The 16,618-nt window shown below is 46.5% G+C and overlaps 1 protein-coding gene across 3 annotated transcripts in view; it reads left to right on the top strand.

The window, feature by feature from the left end:
- The window catches only part of LOC142486443 (transforming protein RhoA-like), a 34,848-nt gene that overhangs the window by 8,623 nt on the left and 9,607 nt on the right, over positions 1 to 16,618 (top strand). For 2 of the 3 annotated variants that reach the window (XM_075585037.1, XM_075585035.1), the window contains exon 2: positions 12,315 to 12,472. In XM_075585037.1, coding sequence (XP_075441152.1) covers positions 12,315 to 12,472 — 158 coding nt within the window. Of the gene's footprint in view, positions 1 to 1,911; positions 1,930 to 12,314; positions 12,473 to 16,618 lie in introns of those variants that run through there. The other variant, XM_075585038.1, reaches the window with a different exon arrangement.

Raw genomic sequence — 16,618 nt, 5'->3', positions numbered from 1 at the left:
CTTTAAAATGGATACAGGAACAGACAAATAAACTTATTTGACACTGCTAGGTTAACCCGTCAACACAGATTGAGACACCCTTCAAAACACATCTCTCTACACATCACTCAAAACAACTTTTTAAACTCAGGCTTTCCTCAAAAGGTGCCTTTTACCTTGATTCTTACGAGCGCTCAGATTTGAGTGACCGAGGAGTGTTTTTTTCAGGTGCTCAGCTTCCGGTGTTTTTTGGGTTTCTATTCGGTGCGCCATCTGTAAAAGCTTGAATAACAACACAAGTCTGAGGTTATATTTTGCAGAATAGACAAATAAGTTTATTGCTTGTGCGGTGCACACGCAGAGGAGAGTTTCAAAATAAAACCCTCCCAAAGACATGTTGCATACAGGGCGTATTTATACACAAAATACTAAACCCACGCTCCCTATACAAGGTTGCGTGTAGTCACTACATAAGCGTAAAAGGTAAACAAATTATGCACACGAATACATTGAGTTAATGACATTATGGGATGTCTAAATGAGATGATTCAGCAATAATACTTTATTAAGCTGGTGACCTTTTCTCTACATACAGAACCTCAAAAGCCCCCACCTTCGGAATGGGAAACCATGCCTTTCTGTCTCGTATTTTTCATAACATTGGCACATTGCTCTTGTTCTCAAGGTTTTTTGCTTAGCTGAACCGCTCAATATCAATTGGAACTTCAGAAGAAAAAAATGTATTTTAAACTAACGTTCATTCCACTTTCATACAGACAATAGACAATATCAGGCACCTAAGATGGATGCTGACTCAAAATGGTTGCTTAGATCCCAGTGCTGTTATGTCAGACCCCCCCTTACGTCATATTCTCACTTTGTCATGGGATTGGATAAGAAGGAAAACGGATAGAATGTTGAAACAAATTGTCAGTTTGAGAGACACAGAGGGAGACCACTGTCAGTCTGAGACAGAGACGGAGGCCAGAGAGAGGAAGTGACAGTCTGAGAGGCACACGGAGAGACAGCCCAGGGGACAGTGAGAGAGAGAGAGTCTGACATTCACAGAGGTGAAAGAGGGGGCGTGTAGGAGACTGCTAGCCAAAGGAGAGAGAAAGTGAGAGAGCATCAGAAACACATTTCCTACACACAGAGAAAGAGAGAGAAGAGCCCACAGCAAGAGAGAGACAGATACTTCCCGGGCTGTTACAGCGTAACCGGATAACAGACAGCCGTGAGGCCCTTTCCTGCAAGTTCTGAGTATCCTCTGTGTATTACACACACCTCACAAATGTTTCACCCTTTACAGGCCTGCAACGCTGTGACGGGAGACGCGCTTAATAACACATTTATATTTCGTGGGTCCTGATTGAGCAGAACAGGTTGAGCAAAATAAACTGAGATTTATTCCCTTGATAGGCAAAAACACGACAACTGCAGAATAAACTTAATAATTACACGTACGGGTATAGAAACAGAGGATAATGTCCAGAACGGTGCCAAGCACCAGAAGATTGTCTTTTAAAATGTAGTCCTTTTGCAAGGGCGCAAATTGCCAGCCCCAATCCTTCTGTGAATGTGCAAAGTCTTTTCTGGTTCTTTATGGGTTCACTTTGGAATCCCCAGGGCTAACGAAATCCTGAAGCAGGGCAAGTTTCCTTGTTGCGATGTTTTTTAACCCCTTGTCTTCTGGAATCGTAGCCGCTGTATTTAGATCTTATCCGCTTGAATGAATCAGGTAACAGCAACAGCAACAACAACAACAACAACAACAACAACAACAACAACAACAACAACAACAACAGCAGGAACACAGGAATGAGGGGTACAGGCCTTTTTAAGGACAAGGGCCTGTGAAGTGTTACATTAGCCTCATCCCATTGGCAAGGAATTATCTTCCTCCTATCAGAACCTGCCATGTCACATGGGCAAATCCTACAGCCAGCTCAGGTAACTCTGAGCATGCTCAGTAAGCAGCTTGGTAGCACTGCTGAGTAAAAAGGGGCCACTCATTTCTGGGGACGCAATGTCTGGAGTTTGGTCCCAAGGTGTGAAATATCTAGGAGGAGTAACAGGACCTGCTACTCAGAAACATCCTGATTAAGTGACACTTTAAGAATCTGGGGTCTTTCATGTATGCATAACATTTGTTCCTTACTGCATTACAAATGCAGGCAGAAAAAAACAGCATCCTGCCTGTACATTTTAACTGCAACAGAAAGGCACTTAAATCAGGGTGCTGGCTCACTCCGTTCCTAAATTAGCAGTCTTAATGGAACGGCCCCTGTTATTCAGCACTGCAGGTATAGATTGTCCTGCAAAAAGGCGACAGCAATGCATATAGGGGACACTGGTACAGGGAAACAGCATATAATATTAACCCCTTCATCCCCAATACGAAATAGGGGTAACCAGCCGAGCCCACTGCCTTTATTAATGCTCTGATTACCCCCATTTTCACCACAAACGCGACCACGTGGCATTCTGAGATAAGAGACGCAGTCCTGGCATTAATATTGTTGGCTGAAGTGGCTTCCACATAGGACATGGGGACTAATATAAGGGTTTTAACAGTGTTGATCAAGGAGATCAGAAAGGTAACCCCATAGCACCCGGCACTCAATGCTATGTATAGTATAATTACTCTAGACACCAGTAGGCACAATTACCTATTTTAACAAATGTATAGGGGGTTAATAACCCTTGTACCAAGAAGTCCAGTGAGAAAATAAAAAAGTTTTATTTGTCTAAATACTGATTAAAAACACACATATATATATATATATATACAACATTCAAAAAACTATTAAAATACCCCTTCAGAGGTGGCTTGTAGGGTTACTGGTAGTTCAGTCAACTATCTATCATAGATAGGAACTCCAAAAAGCCTTCTAGCCAGTATTGTGACTGTTCAGTGGTTTTTGTCAAACTGTATATTCTGGAGATAGAGGTAGTAAATTTCTTATCATTATATAGCTATTATACATCCGTTGCGCAGTTCTATTCCCCTCTAGTAGTAGTATATTTTCTGTCAGGGGTTACCTTTCCGATCTCCTTGATCAACACTGTTAAAACACAGACATCCTTTACCCCTCTGAGCACCTGCTTACATTGAATAAACATCTAAATTGAATGGATGAGCGGTCTTTACTCTCTTTAAGCATCACGACTAATATAAGGGACAATAGCTTAGCGTCCTCATTTAGTGTGTATTGCATATGTGTAGTGGTTTCTCTAAAAGTAAGAGCTGACGGTTAATATTGCCCAGGGGTCAAAGTATCGGTTAATACAGGGGTGCGCAAAGTGGGGAGGCGCGCACCCCAGGGGGGGTGCTGGAATATTTTTTGGCGGGCGCTTGCAGAGGCCCCACGCTCTTCCTTGATGTATTTAATTAAATGCCGGGGGAACGCGCGAGGCCTCTTCAACACTAAACACTTACTGTACCTTGTTTCAGACGCTGTGACGCATCGCCATGGCAACGCGACATATGACACCGCGGTGTCATGCGTGGTGACGTCACACGGCCGTCTCCATAGAACCGGGGTCACGTGATGTCACGTCACATGACCCCACGGCGTCATTTGACGTCGCAAGCAAGGTGAGGGGGGCGCGGGAACGAGGGGGAGCTGGCAGGGGGGCGCAGCTCAAAAAGTTTGTGCTCCCCTGGGTTAATATGTGCACCAGTCTCGTATGGTTTTATTCAACGGGTCTAATTATGCTCTACTAAGGGAGGGCGGACTCAGGCCTATAGACTGTGGAAATAGAGGGGTTACACTAATATACACGTACACTCATACACCGCACTAATATACATGTACACTCATACACCGCACTAATATACATGTACACTCATACACCGCACTAATATACATGTACACTCATACACCGCACTAATATACACGTACACTCATACACCGCACTAATATACATGTACACTCATACACCGCACTAATATATATGTACACTCATACACCGCACTAATATACACGTATACTTGTATACACCCGCATTAATATACACGTACAATCGTATACACCCACACTAATATACATGTACACTCATACACCACACTAATATACACGTACACTCGTATACATCCGCATTAATATACACTCATACCCCACACTAATATACACGTACACTCGTATACAGCCGTATTAATATACACGTACACTCATACACCGCACTAATATACACGTACACTCATACACCGCACTAATATACACGTACACTCATACACCGCACTAATATACATATACACTCATACACCGCACTAATATACATGTACACTCATACATCGCACTAATATACACGTACACTCATACACCGCACTAATATACATATACACTCATACACCGCACTAATATACACGTACACTCATACACCGCACTAATATACATGTACACTCATACACCGCACTAATATACATGTACACTCATACACCACACTAATATACACGTACACTCATACACCGCACTAATATACACCTACCCTCGTAAACAACTACACTAATATACATGTACACTCATACACCGCACTAATATACATGTACACTCATACACCGCACTAATATACACGTACACTCATACACCGCACTAATATACATGTACACTCATACACCGCACTAATATACATGTACACTCATACACCGCACTAATATACATGTACACTCATACACCGCACTAATATACATGTACACTCATACACCGCACTAATATACATGTACACTCATACACCGCACTAATATACATGTAGCGGTCATGTAAAATGGCTACAGTCATCTCTCCTGCTGACAGTAAGGCCTGGTAAGTTGTGGGCATGCCAGCAGTAATCATGGAGGTTTGCCCTCACACCCTGGTGAGGTGCCCTATGTAAGGATGGGAGTGGTCACAGACTCTGACTCCCTGGTTGGTGATGTCAGAGTTGTGTCAGCCCCCAGAGTGTACATAAGGCACAGCACTGTGTCTAAAAGTTAGTCAAGTGGTAGTTCTAAGGGAAGGAAGAGTTCTAGTTCAAGTACAAGTTCGGTTATGTTCTAGTAGCTGAAGCAGGAGTCTGTGTCCAGGGACCTGGCACAGAGTAAAGACATCCCGGCTGGGATAGGGAATCCCTAATCAAGGAGACTATACCTTTCAAAGGGAAGTACGGTTATCAATGGAGGTCTAATTACACCCCATTGTGGAGGGCAGCATGGCCCACCGTACAATAAAGATGCTCTTAATTACAAACCCTCTCGTGTACATGTGTGGAGTGTTTGTACAGAGAGGAGCACCACCGAGGAGTTCCTCGCCAGGACCATCCCCAAGTGACCGAAGGGACCCTGATGAGGTGGAGGCGCTGCACTGGATCTAGGTAGGACTCAAGCACACTACCTCAGCTGCCTGTCTGGACGGGTTCTCCCCACACACCATCATGCGGGAGACTCAGGAGTCCTATTGCCAACAGGTGCACCACCAGACACTATTACACTGTAATGGGGGCTGGTTAGACCACAGGGGCCAATGTGAGATTGGGTGGGTCAGGCCAAGTCAGAAATACCGTTACATTTGGAGGTGAGCTGCTGAGATCAGATCTGTCAAACAGGACAGGCTTTAGCTAGGCACACTGGGAAACAGGGAGAGTGTCTGCTGCCAATTTGTGCTGCGTTGGGACGGACCTAGGGGTGGTCAGGGGGCTGATGGGGTATTGTCAGTTCGCAGGGATGACCTAGGGGCCTGAAAGGAGTGAGGGGTTTGGAGCCGGGCTATAGCTGACCGAGTCACTTTGAGGTAGTGCTAGTTGGTAGGATGCCAGAAGGGATAGCCTGTTAACATGGTCAGGAATCCTGGAGAGGGTCAGCGCTAGGCTAACCAAGACAGGTAGACGCCCCAAGTACTGCATGGCAGAGCCAGAGTACTCTAGCCCATTCCAGACACTTACCATAGGGAGCACAGACTGGGAGGAAGGAGTTACAGCAGACACTGAGAGAGTGAGCCTAGCCTGAGGTAGTGCAACATGAGTCCAGCCTAGATCAGGTACACATGTGGTGGTGCATCTGAGCAAATCTTTATTGTACTGGTGTGGTGGCTGCCCCGCAGAACGGAGCCCCATGTACGATAATTGGTACGAGAGCGTGACGACCCAAGGAATGGAGGATCCGCGTGGTGCGGAGAGTCCAAAATGGCGATCGGAGGCTGATGGGGAAGGCACCCGTGGCGTGCGCCCCACTGAAGAGCAAACTTTCGCTGAGCTGTCTCTTACTAATCTGCTCTGGAGTGGAGCGAAGGCCGTGGCTGCCCCGTTTTTGTCCTGTCTAGGACACCGAGGTGCCCCCCTTGAGGAGTGTGAGGACATTGTGATAACTGGGGTAGAACACAGTGAGGATGGATGTCAGTGGACGTGCAAACAAATGAACGCTACCTCATCAAGAAAACAAACTGACATTGCAGACTCAAAAGCTATCCAAAATGGCGGCTCCCGCTTGCTAGGGAGACCGCGTGGGCCAGTCGCAGAGAACTTGGCTAATTCAGGACTTGCAAAAAGCTGGCCGGGAATGGCGCGAACAGCAGAGCCCCGCCCTGATGGGGGGCATGGCGCGAAAGCTATGGCTGCACCTTCATGGACAGTGATTCACTTAGCCCCTGTGCTGAGTCAACCGCTTAGTCTATGGGACCCTCCCCTAATTTCAACCAGGGGGAGTGACTTCCAACTATGGCCTGTGGGAATGCATCCACTGGGCCCAGGAACTGATATCCAGACGGCGCCACTACAAGAAGTAGTTCCGGCCGCGGAGGTAAAGTGCAAAAAGGATGGCTATCTTGCACAAAGGGCAGCTGCCAGGAGAAGGCGGGAATTAGCCACGGGAAAAGAACCCCACCCTGATGGGGATACTGGCGCGAAAACGCAGACCGCGCCCACCAGGACCGAGAAAGGCGCGGCCTTAATTAAGGGGCATGCTATTCCCCTGTGGGACCCGCCCATCATTGCAACCCCTGGGGGCGGGTTCCAACTATGTCAGCGGAAGGAGGAGCCGAAGCAGGGAGTGGCTGATCCAGCAACTTCTATCAGTCAGTTGCGAGGAACCACTGACCTGGAGAGACCCGTACAGAGAATGGCTCCTATTAAAAGAATGGCCTGCTCCTCCACTGTGGGCACTATGGTCTCCACCCAGCCTTACTCGGTACCCGGCGGGCTACTGGTAGTCAGGGTGGCCAACACCGAGACGGTGGTCGTGCTCTGCCTTCAATGCGGGCTGCCCGGAGGCACTGTTAATACAGCGGCACGTTGCCCACACTGCGGGACATTGTATCTGTGGCCAATGCCCACGTTCATACCGATACAACCTGCTGACCCCCCGGGGGATACGGCTAGGCGAGCCGCCGAGTCCCCTGGTGCACTATGGATCAGTCGTGCAAGTCCCGGAGAAAGGGGACTGGAGTCGATCAAATCGGCTGGGTCAGCAGCAACCGAAGTGGTCGGGTCACTCCCCGACCGAACTGAAAAGAGACTCTCGCCCCGATCGGTGACCCCTAAATCGGGGAAGGGAGACTACTCCGATGAGGATCTCCGCGAGCTAGCGGCGGTAAAATCGGGGCCAAAGAAAGAACAGGGAAGGACGACACCCCGTGGGGTGAGTGGCAGCCTGGAGAACAGGGCGTCCCCCGCAGATCGGCGAGCCGAGAGACGGAGTCCCTCCGCCCCAGGATATGGCGGCGATGGGCGAGAGACGCCTACACCCCTGCGGACTGGTAAGAGAAGCCCAATCACTTACCTTGTCCCAGTAGACAGTGTAGCGGTAGAAAGGCCGTGCCAGGCCCGAGACGTACGTGCGGAGAAGACATCACTTCCGGTGGAGACGACGGCGGAGCTTCCGGATGTCGTCATCGAGGAAGAGATCCCGCATGGGGGTCCAACCCAAGATGGCGGCGCTTCCGGTTCCGGAGAGGACATCACTTCCGGTGGCGACGGGAAGGACGCAGCGACGCTTCGGTGATCAGGTGAAGGTCCCCGATCACCTCAAGGGCCCAAGAGCTGGATGGGCGACCCGCGGACTGAGGAGGGTGAGCTATCCTCCTTGGATCAATCTACGGACAGCCGGGAACGGGTCGTAATCCCGTGGCGCCCCCTTGCTTGCCCTTACGCCCAACCCCACGCCTTAGGTAAAACCCCTGCCCCAATCACCTGTTCCCCGGGGTCCCCGCCTAGCCTAGAATCTGTGGACATACCTTTGGAGGGGGAGGATAGACGGACTGGGGAGAGACAGCGCAGTTGCGCTACAGAGGGCATTTCTCAGGGTGGGGGAGAATTAAGTAAGGCCGCGGTAGGCCGGTGGTTGCCTCCTGCGACCGACAAACCGGAGAAGAAGGCCCCGGGATCATCACGGTGGTCCTTGCCACGGTCGGCATGGACATCAGGGGTATTCTCTGGGGGGGATGCAGACGAGAGCGATTCAGGGGATTCGTACAGGTTCAAAGAACACCGGTGGTGGGCCCCCCTCTTTGAAGGTTATGTGGCCTGGATGGACCGCACTCGGTTTCTCATCCGTAGGGAGGAGATAGTCGATTTTTGGTGGGCCGAGGGAGAATTCACCCCTGAGCAGCGAGATAGGGAGTTGCAGGATCGGTGGATAAAGATAGAACACAGGGAGATAGAGCCCATGGGTCCCGACACACTGTCAGATTCTGTGGATCCGGACGAACCCCTGTCATGGGTGCTACCTGGAAGGGCAGGTAATGCTGATCTGACCAGGATCAGTAGAGCTGAATGGGCAATAATGGCTCGATATAAGTCATCCCACGGGTTGGAGTACCCTTATGTCCCTGAGCCCATCATGGAGGAGATAGAGGAAAACCGAGAAAGATGGCTAAGGGAGACCATCGAGATGTATTTGGTTAATAAGGGGAGCGCAGTTACAGGAAGAAAGGCTGAGGACAGGATAGATCACCTGATGAGAGTGTGGAGTATAGGGAGGAACATATACAAGCACAGGGTGACCTATAAGCCAGAGAGGGGACTGCCTAGACATTATCATGTCACGGTCCTGGATATGGGTGGACGAGAGGTTAGGAAACCTGACCCGAGTCACTATTATTAGGGGGTACTAAGGCATTACGCGGGTTCGTGGCTGCTGGTCGGGGCGGGCTTGGCGGAATGTACTGTAGTCATTTTTCTGTTGTATTATGTAAATTTGTGTGATGTTAACAATTATGTTTTGTGTTACAGTGCTTCCTGGAGGAAGGTATGCAAATTTAGGTCCCAGCGAGGACGATGGGATTCACCAGGGGGAGAATGTAGCGGTCATGTAAAATGGCTACAGTCATCTCTCCTGCTGACAGTAAGGCCTGGTAAGTTGTGGGCATGCCAGCAGTAATCATGGAGGTTTGCCCTCACACCCTGGTGAGGTGCCCTATGTAAGGATGGGAGTGGTCACAGACTCTGACTCCCTGATTGGTGATGTCAGAGTTGTGTCAGCCCCCAGAGTGTACATAAGGCACAGCACTGTGTCTAAAAGTTAGTCAAGTGGTAGTTCTAAGGGAAGGAAGAGTTCTAGTTCAAGTACAAGTTCGGTTATGTTCTAGTAGCTGAAGCAGGAGTCTGTGTCCAGGGACCTGGCACAGAGTAAAGACATCCCGGCTGGGATAGGGAATCCCTAATCAAGGAGACTATACCTTTCAAAGGGAAGTACGGTTATCAATGGAGGGCTAATTACACCCCATTGTGGAGGGCAGCATGGCCCACCGTACAATAAAGATGCTCTTAATTACAAACCCTCTCGTGTACATGTGTGGAGTGATTGTACAGAGAGGAGCACCACCGAGGAGTTCCTCGCCAGGACCATCCCCAAGTGACCGAAGGGACCCTGATGAGGTGGAGGCGCTGCACTGGACCTAGGTAGGACTCAAGCACACTACCTCAGCTGCCTGTCTGGACGGGTTCTCCCCACACACCATCATGCGGGAGACTCAGGAGTCCTCTTGCCAACAGGTGCACCACCAGACACTATCACACTGTAATGGGGACTGGTTAGACCACAGGGGCCAATGTGAGATTGGGTGGGTCAGGCCAAGTCAGAAATACCGTTACATACATGTACACTCATATACTGCACTAATATACATGTACACTCATACACCGCACTAATATACACGTACACTCATACACCGCACTAATATACATGTACACTCATACACCGCACTAATATACATGTACACTCATACACCACACTAATATACATGTACACTTATACACCGCACTAATATACATGTACACTCATACACCACACTAATATACACGTACACTCATACACCGCACTAATATACACCTACCCTCGTAAACAACTACACTAATATACATGTACACTCATACACCGCACTAATATACACGCACACTCATACACCGCACTAATACACATGTACACTCATACACCGCACTAATATACATGTACACTCATACACCTTACTAATATACATGTACACTCATACACCGCACTAATATACATGTACACTCATACACCGCACTAATATACACGTACACTCATACACCGCACTAATATACACCTACCCTCATAAACAACTACACTAATATACATGTACACACATACACCGCACTAATATACACGTATACTTGTATACACCCGCATTAATATACACGTACAATCGTATACACCCACACTAATATACATGTACACTCATACACCACACTAATATACACGTACACTCGTATACATCCGCATTAATATACACTCATACACCACACTAATATACAAGTACACTCGTATACACTCGTATACACCCGTATTAATATACACGTACACTCATACACCGCACTAATATACATGTACACTCATACACCGAACTAATATACACCTACCCTCATAAACAACTACACTAATATACATGTACACACATACACCACACTAATATACACGTACACTTGTATACATCCGCATTAATATACACTCATACACCACACTAATATACACGTACAGTCGTATACACCCGTATTAATATACACGTACACTCATACACCGCACTAATATACATGTACACTCATACACCGCACTAATATACATGTACACTCATACACCGCACTAATATACATGTACACTCATACACCGCACTAATATACATGTACACTCATACACCGCACTAGTATAAATGTACACTCATACACCGCACTAATATACATGTACACACATACACCGCACTAGTATACATGTACACACATACACTGCACTAGTATACATGTACACTCATACACCGCACTAATATACATGTACACTCATACACCGCACTAGTATACATGTACACTCATACACCGCACTAGTATACATGAACACTCATACACCGCACTAATATACATGTACACTCATACACCGCACTAATATACACCTACCCTCATAAACAACTACACTAATATACATGTACACACATACACCGCACTAATATACACGTATACTTGTATACACCCACACTAATATACATGTACACTCATACACCACACTAATATACACGTACACTCATATACATCTGCATTAATATACACTCATACACCACACTAATATACACGTACACTCGTAAACACCCGTATTAATATACACGTACACTCATACACCGGATCAATCGGCAACCTAGCTAATAGCTTATCATTGTGTGGATTGTATTGATGCACATATTAAAAGAAAATTTAATAATAAAAATTAAAAATCCTGCCTGCACTGCTGCTTTAACCCCACCACCCCCAAGCTTTAAACCTGTTTTACATGGTGAAGTTGTGTGACTGCAGAGCTGTGGCTTTAAATCATCATTGGTGTAGCTCAGTGAGACTGGACCCGATGTATGTAATTACTGAGACTTTTGCAGAAGTCTGTAAGCAAGCAAAGCAGTGCTGGGGTCCTGTGCAGGCCCCTCTGGCAGGGAGATGGGGTGAGGGGCTGCCCTGTGCAGGCCCCTCTGGCAGGGAGATGGGGTGAGGGGCTGTCCTGTCCAGGCCTCTCTGGCAGGGAGATGGGGTGAGGGGCTGTCCTGTCCAGGCCCCTCTGGCAGGGAGATGGGATGAGGGGCTGTCCTGTCCAGGCCCCTCTGGCAGGGAGATGGGGTGAGGGGCTGCCCTGTCCAGGCCCCTCTGGCAGGGAGATGGGGTGAGGGGCTGCCCTGTGCAGGCCCCTCTGGCAGGGAGATGGGGTGAGGGGCTGTCCTGTGCAGGCCCCTCTGGCAGGGAGATGGGGTGAGGGGCTGTCCTGTGCAGGCCCCTCTGGCAGGGAGATGGGGTGAGGGGCTGCCCTGTGCAGGCTCCTCTGGCAGGAAGATGGGGTGAGGGGTTGTGCTGTGTGTGACATCTCGCCTGTTTCTTTGCAGCCATGGCAGCCATTCGGAAGAAGCTTGTGATTGTGGGAGATGGAGCGTGCGGCAAGACCTGCCTCCTAAGAATGATCAGCAATGACGTGTTCCTAGAGGTTTACATCCCAAACGTATATGAGAACTTCGTGGCGGACATTGCGGTGGATGGCAAACAGGTAGGAGAGCGAGGGGGTGGGGGTGGCAGGAAAACCCGGCCGTAGGAGTATGGGGGTGGTTACCACGCTGCTGGGCACGTAGAGGTCCATCTGCAAGGTGCACCAGTCAGGCAAGTCTTGTTTGTGCATTTTTATACACTAGCTGAAAGTATCCAGCGTGGCTGGGGAATACTAAGAAACCAAAAGATACTGAGATTTATAAATGGATAATTTCATTTTTTAGTATCTTAACGAAAACACTTATGTATTTTTATTCTAATGCTGTTGGGTAAACTAAATTTTAATTTTTTTTCCATCGGGCAAAAAAACATACAACTCTGGAGCATCCAACATAAATCTTACCAATGTGCAAATCATGGATTTTCTAAGTTCAGTCCAGCTACTTACAATCTTGTCAAATTTGGTTAAAATCAGTGCAGTTTTGAAAGGTTCAGTCCGCCATCTTGATTCAAAATGGCGTCCAATTGTATCCAGTAAAACAAGAATAACACGAGGCACTGCGGATTTTCTTAATGCTATTTCATTAGCCAAAAACTTATGTCTGTGTAGATTGAATGGCACTCTCATTAATTAAGACTCAGCCGTGTAGAGGAGTTGCCAGTTAAACAATTTTGTGTTCAGCCTATCACAGGATAGTTGGTACTATATAGGGGAGTATACAGACGTTTACCATCCACTCTTTGACAAAGTCCCTTGCGGGATGAAACGCGTCAGAGGTCATCTAGTTGCATGATGTTTGTCCATCTATTTCAATAAATAGCCGTTTTTTCGTTAGAGCTGCGTGTTGGTTTTACCTGGTTACCTCAGCGCGCCGCTTTTCTTGTTTGCTGTTCCGGATACTTCAGCTGGTTGCACGTGGATTTTACACACAGTCGCAGGCACCTATAATCCGGTGCATCATCTCCTCTGCAGTGGGCACACCGGACACAGCGTGACAGCAGGTACTTTATTGGCAGAGTGGGTCGGGGGTGTCATTGCATCAGCCAGGCTGTTCCTATTCAGGATGGTCGGCGATTCTTAAGGGCACCCGTTATTACCCCTCCCCCAACCTGCTTTATTTATCCGCTGGATCTTCTATCATGTTATTTCATCAAGTGCCCTACCTGTGTGTCTCTGATTACTAATGGACATATTACCCACTCTCTAGCCCTTGAGCACTGGCGGCAGCTTACCCCTGCATTGTTTCCTCTAAAGTGTCCCAGAGTCTTATATACCCATATAAACCCCCCAGCATGCTCGCTAATGATGATATAAAACACCGTCTGTTGTATTCTGTATCCTCATTATTCCTCAATGCTGCAGCCATAGCGATGTCCAATGAAAATGTCTGCTTAGCACACGTGATCCGTTGTATCCAACGTTATCCTGTATGTCAGCCGTCATCAAGGAAGAGTTTCATTGATGCCCGGTGCCATCTTAGTGACGTCATCATGGCTGTGTTCAATCTTTCTTTACTCCCGCGGTGAGATCCCATTGTTGCTAGGTATCCGACCCTGCGCATGCGCAAAGTGTCAGTCTCTATGGACTGTGATAATCGATCCTTTAGACTTTATCCTGTTGTGATTTTTCGTCAAACATGATTTGATTCGTAATAACCTTATGTTCCTCTAGAAGAAATTCAAGTCCAGAGAGCTGAATACAATATGTTGTTCGGGAAAGTCCCAGAAATTCACCAGGAATGATGACATCTTCCAGTATGTGTATATATATATGTATGTATGTATGTATGTATGTATGTATGTATAAAGAGAAACAGCATATAAGCAGTGTCAGTAGACCTCATGCCTCAAGTGACTAATAGTGATAATGTAAAAAATAAATTCTAGCTAATATCAAAAAGGAAGTATGCTAAGACATCATTTTGCTTGTTTGTATGGAATATTGACATTTTACAGAGCATAAACAAGGGTGTCCAAACAACTTTGAAAATGAAAACCTTGAATATTGGTCCTCTGCCTGTGTGGCCAGCACAGCAACTTATCACAGGATGAAAATGTATACGTAAAATAATGTACACTATCTTCCTGTCAAAAAACAACGAAATGATACATTATCATTCAGTCCCCTCGGATGTACTGTGTTGAGGGTAAAAATCCAATATGATTCCCTTTGGAGTAAGAAAGTGTCCTTTTCTATCCCTGAAATGGCTTTTGACTTTCGCTCTATGCCCATCAGTTTAAGAGAGGAAATGGGATGGTTAAAGTCTCTGCAATGTTTAATGAGTGCAGTTTCTTCTGCGCAATGTGTGATCTTGCTCTTGTGCTCTATGTATCTTGTTTTTAACATTCTATTTGTTTTGACGATTATAACAAAGTCCGCAAGGGCATTTAATAATATAAAATACATTGGATGTAGTGCACGTTATCCTGCTATTAATTTTATAATAATTTGTTCACCAGTTGTCCTGGAACAGGAATGTCTATTTCTGTTGCCTCCTGTTCCTCCCCCCTTTTTCCTTGCAGCTCTGCCTGCTAGCCCTTTATTAATATTGTTTTCCCTGCAGTAATAATTCCCAGTGCAGGTGAAAATGGATACAATAAGTTATGTTCTCATCTTCTAGCTTGCTGGAGTTGGTTGCCGTGAAAACCCCTGTAATTCCCCTGGCAAAGTGGACTTTCCCACTCTCCCCTGTCTGTATTCACAGTTTACTCAGCCCAGTCTCTCATCCTGTGACATACTTCCCTTAGCTTTCTTTTCTACCTCAGCAGGCTAAGTATGCACTACTCATGCTTTCCACCTCTTGGTAAGAGTATCGTTTTTTACTTTCCCCCCCACTATAGGCACCCTCACTGTAGAGAAGCCCTCTCTCACTACAGCACCATCTGCAAGTAACTTTGTATATCTGCTGCTTTCCAATAAAGTGAGGAAAAGACAAAGAACTTGTGGTGCTTGTAAAAGGAACTAGTTAAGCTGCCTGGCCATACGATATCAGCATATTCCCTGTGGCTCAGAATACCAGTGTTTAGGCTATTGCAGACACTGCAGTTATGGTACTTGAAGCATCAACATTTTGGGTTTCTTAGAAAATGGAATTTCCCATAATATTCTTTAGAATCAGCCCTAATTAGCTTGTCCTTTACATTTCTACCTCAGCGATAAGCAAACCTAGGTTGAGATTCACATAATTTCCCCAGTGTCTCATCATTTTTTTTTTACATTTCCAATGTTGGTTAATGCTTTTCTTTATAACATTACTAGCTGCTCTAAATTGTGTCACGCTAGTCATTCTATCATTTTCCTTGGCCAGTGTGATAGTCTCGGGTACCTGAGAGAAAGCATTTTGTATGACTTCTTTTGTGTGCCCTCTTTCTAGCGGGTCTCTATTTTCTTTAGAGTTTTGTTTAATTGTGGTTGTCTGTCCACTGTTCTTGATGCCCTAATTTTTTTGTGGACATGGTGTTTTAAAGTGATACAGGATGAAAGCTAGTGGCATGCAATGTAGCATTTTGATCCGTTGGTTTTCTATACATATCAGTGGACAATTTGTCTTCATTTTTGGTTAATTAAACATCTGAGAAAGAAATTTGCTCGCTACTCCAATTTTTGGTAAAGCGTATTTTTGTTGGCAGACCATCCAAGTAATCAAAAAATTGTATTAGTTCGTCTGATGTGCCCTCCCATAGAAGGAATAAATCATCGATGTATCTGCAATAACAACACTTTTTTTATAATAATTGGTGGAAAAAATAAATCTCTCCTCAAAGTCTGTTATAAAAAGATTTGCGTATGAGGGCGCAATGTTGCTCCCATTCCTGGGGGATTTCTGGGAATTTCCCGATCAACATATTGTATTCAGCGCTCTGGACTTGAATTTCTACTGGTGAACATAAGGATATTACGGATCAAATCATAGTATAGGATCGATTATCACAGTCCATAGAGACTGACGCTTTGCGCATGCGCAGGGTCGGATACCTAGCAACAATGGGATCTCGCCGCGGGAGTAAAGAAAGATTGACACAGCCATGATGACGTCACTAAGATGGCACCGGGCATCAAAGAAACTCGGCCTTGATGACGGCTGACATACAGTATGGCGCTGGATACAACGGATCACGTGCGCAAAGCAGACATTTTACTTGAACATCGCAATGGCAGCAGTCTTTTCCAGCTGAGGCATTGAGGAATAATGAGGATTCAGCATAC

The sequence above is a fragment of the Ascaphus truei genome, unplaced genomic scaffold (genome assembly GCF_040206685.1).
Source record: "Ascaphus truei isolate aAscTru1 unplaced genomic scaffold, aAscTru1.hap1 HAP1_SCAFFOLD_872, whole genome shotgun sequence".
NCBI lineage: Eukaryota > Metazoa > Chordata > Amphibia > Anura > Ascaphidae > Ascaphus > Ascaphus truei.
The sequence above is the reverse complement of the archived record's forward strand: the minus strand, read 5'-3'. Positions and strand labels throughout refer to the sequence as shown.